The 8,668-nt window shown below is 35.4% G+C and overlaps 1 protein-coding gene across 1 annotated transcript; it reads right to left on the reverse strand.

Moving 5' to 3' along the window:
• Window positions 1-654: 654 nt before the first annotated feature.
• Window positions 655-6,618, reverse strand: LOC127880847 (uncharacterized). Its single transcript, XM_052428297.1, has 5 exons — window positions 6,585-6,618; window positions 5,556-5,693; window positions 4,442-4,526; window positions 2,576-2,757; window positions 655-1,720 (listed from the first exon to the last, which is right to left on the reverse strand). Exons 2-5 carry the CDS (start codon window positions 5,556-5,558, stop codon window positions 1,388-1,390), a joined length of 603 nt encoding a protein of 200 aa, XP_052284257.1. The 5' UTR covers window positions 5,559-5,693; window positions 6,585-6,618; the 3' UTR covers window positions 655-1,387.
• Between the last annotated feature and the right edge of the window lie 2,050 nt (window positions 6,619-8,668).

An 8,668-nucleotide genomic window follows, 5' to 3' on the forward strand; every position in this document is an offset into this window, starting at 1 on the left:
AGTCACTATGACCTTAATCTTTGACCTAGTGACCTGAAAATCAATAGGGGTCTTCTGCCAGTCATTATCAATGTACCTATGAAGGGGGTCATCTGCCAGTCATTATCAATGTACCTATGATTTTTTTATTTTATGATCCTAGGCAGTAAGCATTTATGAGTTATCATCCGGAAACCATTTTTCTATTTCGAGTCACTGTGACCTTGACTTTTGACTTAGTGACCTGAAAATCAATAGAGGTCATCTGCGAGTCATCATCAATGTACCTATGAAGTTTCATGATCCTAGGCGTAAGCGTTCTTGAGTTATCATCCGGAAACCATTTTACTATTTCGAGATCAATAAACCTATGAAGTTTCATGATCCTAGGCCAAAGCGTTCTTGAGTTATCATCAGGAAACCATCTGGTGGACCAACCAACTGACATGTGCAAAACAATATACCCCTCTTCTTCCAAGGGGGGCATAAATATAATATTAATTTTTAGTAATCTAAATTAAATCAAAATTGCTAGATTGTATTTTCCGAGAAATTATCGGAAAACATCGTTAAAGTTAAAGGGTATCTGCCAGCTTATGCCATTAAAACACAAATGTTAAATGACAAAAGCTGTTGCCCGGTTCACGGCACGCGGAGCCTACCCTATTGTGAACCAAAATCTTTTTGTGTATTTCATCCTAGTAGTTACCTTGACATAGAACAGACACATTGGTTACTTTTATGAAACAATTCTTATAAAACTTGGTATACAAATTGCGACATTGTTGCCCATTTGTCCGTCAGTCCATGTCCGAATAGTAGCTAAAATTGAGAAAACTCAGTAAGATTTCATGAAACTTAATATTCACATAATTTTTAAATACACAAAATAATACATTGACCATTTTAATTTTGTGATAAAACTTGGTTTACAAATGAACTCAGAAGAGCAATGTGATATTTATTTTGTCCCTACCGTTTTCACATGAAGGGATTTACGGTTGACCCACTGTCCATCGGTCTGTCAGTCAAATAAACCTGGATCTGGTTACAATGTTTTCCTAAGATTTCACCAGGTTACCTACTTTTTGGACACACTCAACCCAGGCTTACTCAACCAAGATGAGCATGTCGATCAGGTTTCATCAACATTGAGTCGAAAAAAGCCTGGTTTCTTCCATCACCTGATGATCCTCTAACACAGCAAGTCAATCCTCGAATGTCCGAAATATGTTCTGGTTCTTATAGTGGCAGACAAAAACAAGACCTATGATTTTAAGTAAATTTGTTATGTTCATATATACATTAATTATTCCAACTATTTTTTTAGCTCGTATATGTTGTTATACAATTGTATTAAACATGGCCATTTAAGTCTTTCATAAGATTCTAACTAAACAAATGAGTTTTAATTTCTTTTAAAACTCTTGATGCAAGCAAACGATGAACGGCAGTATTGGGGGAAAAAACTGGCAGACAATATGTATTTGACCATCAAAACTAGAGAAGACTGAGATAAAGATATGCAGAAAATGAAGCAACACCAGTTCATACACAGTGCTAAACTCACATCATAGAGATGTTTAAGTTCATGGATTTCAAGACTATTAAAGCTCAGGACTTTGGTACAGTCTCCCCATCTACAGCATTTCTCTTGAACCACATGAGAGATGATATGTGCATCTTGCTGTCCTATGGAGTGGAAGTCTTCCTTGCAGGATATCCATTTGCACGAATACTCCTATAACAAGCAACTTTGTAAACTGCAGATTGGAAGCCAAAGTCAATTAACTTACAGTGTCCACATTTTTAACTTTAGTTATAATCATTGACTAAGTTTTTCACAAATGTTATTTTTGATTGAAATGTTAATGAAAAGGCAAAAAAAAAGAGATTTACTGTGAAATAAGTCAATGGAGATAAGCCTACTAATAGCTCTTGGTGTGTATTGTGGATTTCACCATGATTTGTTTAACTCTATTTTTGTTTTATTTATCTATATATTGATATTTTCTATGAGTTCTTTACGCAGATACACATCTAATCAGAGCCTCTGTTAATGTAATAAAAGTATGTTACTGTTCTGTTCTTCTGTTAATAACTAATCTAAAAAGAAAGAAAACAAGTAAATTTGCACTATTGTATGAATATGGCATACACTTATTTTTCCATGTTGAAATCTTATTAAATTCATGATATGAAGCCCTAAAATGTTTGTAACAAACAGATGGATGGACTGACAGACTGACCGATGGAAAACGCCAACACTATATCTCTCTGGCTTTGGAAAGGATAATGATTCAACAGAAAGTAGATATCATCAATAAAAACTTGATGCATCTAAGTTAACTTAGCAATTAGTGAGTTCAATATGTCCTTTAACTGAACAAAAAACAGATGTTTCAAAAACTTAACATGATTTGTCATTTGTTGCAAATATTAAGAAGCACTTACAGGTCCTGGGTTTCAATCACCAACATATGATAAAATAGTTCTCAGTAACAAAAGGCACAAAAATGCAAGAAAAAAATCACTTTAATGTTAAAATAAATATAATAGTTATTCAATAAACGATGTATATTTTGTCATAAAGTACCGGTCCTGGATTGTTCTCAACATCATTTAAGAGCATCAACATCCGCTGGGACAGGTTAACATGTTGTTGAATACACAGCTGCATCATGATGTAATGAAGACCACCTTGTCCACACATACGACCCAGAATCATCAGCCCAAACATCTTGATCCACATGGTGGGTGGGAAATGTTTGTATGTTCCTAAAGAACAAAACATGTTAATGATTTATCATTTCAAGTATAAAAGGCAAGCCTTAAAATTCTTAGAAAGCTTTAACATCTGAAGGTTAATATCACCCTGGCTGTGCAGATCTTGGTAATATACCCATTTAAAAAACATTCCTTAAAGCCACACACCTTGAAATGAAATATCTGGCATAGTAAATTTGGATATAAATAAGAAACATATTTTATCTTTGCCAATTAGAATATATCTGGTGGTTGCAAGGTAGAAATCCGTCTTTCTTGTGCTTTAAAACTTAAAAATAATTGTGTTTCTCGAATTGAACATGTACGTATACAAATCATACATTCAGTTTTAAAATATAAAAAAATAAATTACTTGCTAACTAGGCTATAGATTTAATGACAATTTTGCACACTTTCAAATTGCATCTATATGTACTGAGTAACATGTATTTCATTTCAAGGTGTGTGGCTTTAATGTAATAAACAAGAGTGCTAAACTGTCACAAGATACACCCGTTTGAAGGTTTTGGACACCATGCTAAACGCTGGAAATGCACTAAGTGACCTAGTTTTCGACCCGGCATGACCTATATCTGAACTTGACTTAGATATCATTAAGACACAACTTCTGCCCAAATTTGGTGAAGATCGGATGAAAACTCTTTCAATTAAAGAGCTTACACCATGCTAAATCCTTGAAATGCACCCTGTGAACTAGTTTTTGACCCAGCATGACCCATATTTGAACTTGAACTAGATATTGTCTATATACAACTTCTGACCACATTTGTTGAAGATCAGATGAAAACTACTTCAATAAGAGAGTGGACACCGTGCTAAATGCTTGAAATGCACTAAGTAACCTCGTGACCTAGTTTTTGACCTGGCGTGACCCATATTTGAACTTGACCTAGATAACATTTTGACACAATTTCTGACCAAATTTGGTGAAGATCAGATGATAACTACTTCAATTTGAGAGCGGACACCATGCTTAATCCTTGAAATGTACTAAGTGAACCCCTGACCTTGTTTTTGACCAGGCATGACCCATAATTGAACTTGACTTAGATATTGTCTAGATAAAACTTCTGACCAAAGTTTGTGAAGATTGGATGAAAACTACTTCAATTAGAGAGCAGACACCATGCGAAATGCATGAAATGCTCTAAGTGACCTCGCGACCTAGTTTTTGACCCGGCATAACCCATATTTGAACTTGACCTATATATCATTTACACACAACTTATGACCAAATTTGGTAAAGATCAGATGAAAACTACTCCAATTAGAGAGCCACCAATGCTAAATCCTTCAAATGCACTAAGTGACCCCGTGACCTAGTTTTTGACCTGGCATGACCCATATTCAAACTTGACCTAGATATTGTCTAGATACAACTTCTGACCAAGTTTGGTGAAGATCAGATGAAAACTATTTGAATTAGAGAGTGGACACTGTTATGGACGCCGCCGCCCGCCAAGGGTGAAACTATAATACGTCCCGTTTTTTCAAAACCGGCGTATAAAAATAAGTAATATCCCTCACAGGGTTCAGGTCACACAATTAACTTATAGACAATAGGCAATACTTAATTCATTCACTTCAAACTGTTTCTCTTGACAGATAACAAATGTTCAATCAAATTTTCATTCAAGATCATTTGGTTACAAATTTGAAATATACTAAAATTTGCCTTCATAATGGAAACTTCTATTTTCCAAGCATGCCTTCCACTTCCTTGAGCTGACTTCGTTGAGTTCATGATTAGCAGATGCAATCTGTAAGATTTACTTATAAATAACTCTAAAATAAGTGATTGTTACCCAAAAAATAAAAAAATATAAATTCTTTTGTCTAATTACACACTTTCACATACATAAATGTGACACACGCATAAAGGCCCATAACCATCCAATCAAAATATTCAGAAATAGAGGTGCTCATTATACTAACAGTAATGACTAAGTTTGTATACATGTATGTTTTTTCAACTATGTTTTGCAAAATATTCTCATGCAAACCAGGGTTTCCAATTTAATAAGCCACATGTACATTGCATGTAACAGGGGTAAGACAATGCTAACAAGAAATGTGGTTGTCAGAAACACAATGCCCCCTAATGCGCCACTTTGATTATTTTTTTTACCTTTGACCTTTAAGGATGACCTTGATCTTTCACCACTCAAAATGTGCAGCTCCATGAGATACACATGCATGCCAAATATCAAGTTGCTACGTTCAATATTGCAAAAGTTATGAAGAAGGTTAAAGTTTTGGTTAAAGTTTTTGAATTATTTTTTTGACCTTTGACCTTGAAGGATGACCTTGACTTTGACCTTTCACCACTCAAAATGTGCAGCTCCATGAGATACACATGCATGCCAAAAATCAAGTTGCTATGTTCAATATTGCAAAAGTTAATATGAAGGTTAAAGTTTTGGTTAAAGTTTTGGGACACACACACACACACACACATGGACACATACAATGACAGACAGGCCAAAAACAATATACCCCCGATCTTTCGATCCGGGGGCATAAAAATAATCCTGGTTGTGTTTTTCAAGCAATCTAGCTAAAACAAACAGGTTTAATAAAATAGAAAGATTAACTAAAATGAACATACCAGTTATATAGGGCTATAACTATCATATTGAGTATGTCAACACAAAATCGTGTAATTAGTTGCTAAAAGATACAGAAAGCTTTATATGGGAAAGTGCATGTGTTGACCTCCTTTTTTTGTTACATTATTTGTACATAAAATGCTTGTCAAGCATACACAAGTTAGTGATTTAAAGTCATACCATTGGTGAGCCTATCAGCTTAATTTTACTCTCTTTTCCAGTCTCTGGTTGCTTGATGTGGCGACTGCAGAAGTGGCTCAGCAAAGCGTCTTCGTTGGAGCAAACAACCCTGCATTCTGGACACCGATTGTGCGCCTCCTTTAAATATAAAACTTTGTGAAACATAAAAATATATTAAACATTTATTTTTCATCATTTTAACCAATAAATACCTACTAAACAAGAACTTTGACATTAACTTGGATAAGAAAACATATATATTATTTTCAATTAAATTGTTAAACAAGAGCTGTCTCCGTAGGATGACGTATGCCCCCAATAAATGCTTTGATAGAAATTATGAGCATTTTTCGAACCCTAAACGCGGACCCTAAGGTCAAGGTCATGGGGTAAAAATTTGTGTGGGTATGGAAAGGCCTTGTCCATATACACATGCATATCAAATATGAATGTTACATCTGAAGCGACAAAAGAAGTTATGAGCATTTTTCGAAACCTAAACACAAAGTGTGACAGACAGACAGACATCAGACAAACAGACAGAAGGACAGTGCGATCACTATATGCCCTCCTTCGGCGGCATAAAAAAAGTTAATCCAGAAATGCAAAATAAGTCCCAAACTAGAGAGCGGACACCATACTTAATCCTTGAAATGCACGTAATGTAAGCAAGTTAGTTCAAATAACAATGTACACAATTTCAATACTTTCTTAAAGTTAGTTCAAATAACAATGAACACAATTTCAATATTTTCTTATCACTTAATCAATAATTATTATTTAAAAAAAAACATCCTGACAGTCCCCTCACATTTATGTGACTGAACTATCAGTCAAAAAAACGTTTGTTAGCTAACAGGGAGATATCTGTTATGGGAGAAGGTTCAAAATATTTTTGCCATTTCTTATATCACACTGCAAGTGTCAGTGCTACTGGCTCTGGGCATTTTCTATTTTTATCAAACCACTAAATTCAATGTATTTTATTCAGAAAACTTTGCAAAAGACAACCTCAGTGTCTGGACTGACCTGATGCACCAAAACGCACAAGTCAGCTACATCTCTGAAATTATTTCAATACAATCATTTTCATTAATAAAAATAGATAACAAGAGCTGTCAGAGGACAGCGCCCTCGACTATTCGAGTGCTTGACAGTATAACGTAAGCCATCATGGGGAAATTGTTCATATTCAATAATTTATTAGATGATCTTTCAAAAATAAAAAAAGGAAAAAAAATAAAAATTTGGGGAGGGGGTAGGGGGGTTGAGAGGGGGGTATAACATGGGGTGTGGTCATTTATTAGACGATCTGACGATCTTTCAAAAATAAAAAAAGGAAAACAAAAAATTGGGGGGGGGGGGGTGGGGGGGGGGGGGCAGGGATTCTGGGTTGGGGCGTGGGGTATTGCAGTGCTGCAGCTAGGATTTAAAAAGGGCAGGGGGATTTTTTGTCAAAAGGGCACTTTGGACGCGCAGTATTTTGTCAAAAGGGCACTTTCGAGCGCGCAGGCGTTTCTAGAATGCTTCCTCATGCATGTTAATTTATGTGTTATCAATAATTGTAAGAATAAATTATTCCCATTGTCATTAAACAATTCAAATTTAATTACTACAATGAGGAATAAATTAATTACAATGTATTTTAATAAGAGATTTATTAATCATCATATGTAAAAAAAAAAATAAAAAAAATTTAAGGGCAGGGGGGGCCCTAGGAAGGTCAGGGCGGAGGTTAGGGAGGGCAGGGCGGGGCGCCCTTCGATTTAGGCCTAGCTGGAGCACTGGTATTGCACGGGTGGAATCCATTGTGGTATTCAGGTAAGTGTTGTTTTGTCGAAGTATTAATAAAATCTTATCATAAATAAAGAAGTTATGTGAATTTAAGCAAAATGTCCAATTCTCAAAGTAAAAAAGGGGCCATAATTCTATCAAAATGCTTGATTCAGTGGTCTAATCTTGTTTATAGGTTGGGGTCATGTTGGTAAACAAGTATGCAAAATATAATAGCAATATGTCAAAGGACATAGGAAATATTTGGGGTAGTACGCAAACTTTAACATAGATTTATCAATGATATGCATATTCTGAGTATAAAAGGGGCCGTAATTCTATCAAAATGCTTGATTAAGTGGTCTCCTCTTGTTTGTAGGTTAAAGGTCATGTTGGTAAACAAGTATGCAATATAACAAAGCAATATGTTAAAGGACATAGGAAATATTTGGGGTAGTACGCACAATTTAACATAGATTTATCAATAATATGCATATTCTAAGTATAAAAGGGGCAATAATTCTGTCAAAATGCTTGATACAGTGGTCTGCTCTTGTTTATAGGTTGGGATCATGTTGGTAAACAAGTATGCAAAATATGAAAGCAATATGTCAATGGACATTGAAAATATTTGAAGTAGTACGCAAACTTTAACATTTGCACGCTCACGGAAACGCCAACGCCGGGGTGAGTAGGATAGCTCCACTATATATATTTCATATATAATAGTCCAGCTAAAATACAGTCAACAATTAAAGAGTTGTTGTCACTGGGAATGTGATCTTGCATATATACACTTCATGTTGACAACATATTATTTTCAATTAAATTGTTAAACAAGATCTGTCTCCATAGGATGACGTATGCCCCCAATAAATGCTTTGATAGAAATTATGAGCATTTTTCGAAATCTGAATGCATTTTTTGAACCCTAAACACGGACCCTAAGGTCAAGGTCATGGGGTAAAAATTTGTGTGCGTATGGAAAGGCCTTGTCCATGTACACATGCATATCAAATATGAATGTTACATCTGAAGCGACAAAAGAAGTTATGAGCATTTTTCGAAACCTAAACACAAAGTGTGACGGACGGACAGACAGACATCAGATAAACAGACGGGAGGACAGTGCGATCACTATATGCCCTCCTTCGGCGGCATAAAAAACGTTAATTTAGAAATGCAAAATAAGTCCCAAACTAGAGAGCGGACACCATACTTAATCCTTGAAATGCACTAAGTGACCCTGTGACCTAGTTTTTGACCCGGCATGACCCATATTCGAACATGACCCAGATGTTGTCTTGATACAACTTCTGACCAAGTTTGGTAAAGATCAG

The sequence above is a fragment of the Dreissena polymorpha genome, chromosome 5 (genome assembly GCF_020536995.1).
Source record: "Dreissena polymorpha isolate Duluth1 chromosome 5, UMN_Dpol_1.0, whole genome shotgun sequence".
Taxonomy (NCBI): domain Eukaryota; kingdom Metazoa; phylum Mollusca; class Bivalvia; order Myida; family Dreissenidae; genus Dreissena; species Dreissena polymorpha.

Bases quoted from the DNA above. Each gene is read 5' to 3' on its own strand.
- LOC127880847 (XM_052428297.1), bottom strand. The intron at 2,758-4,441 runs GCAAATTTTAGT...TTTGTTCTTTAG, and splicing joins TAGAAGTTTCCATTATGAAG to GAACATACAAACATTTCCCA. The intron at 1,721-2,575 runs GTACTTTATGAC...TGCTTGTTATAG, and splicing joins TTGAGAACAATCCAGGACCG to GAGTATTCGTGCAAATGGAT.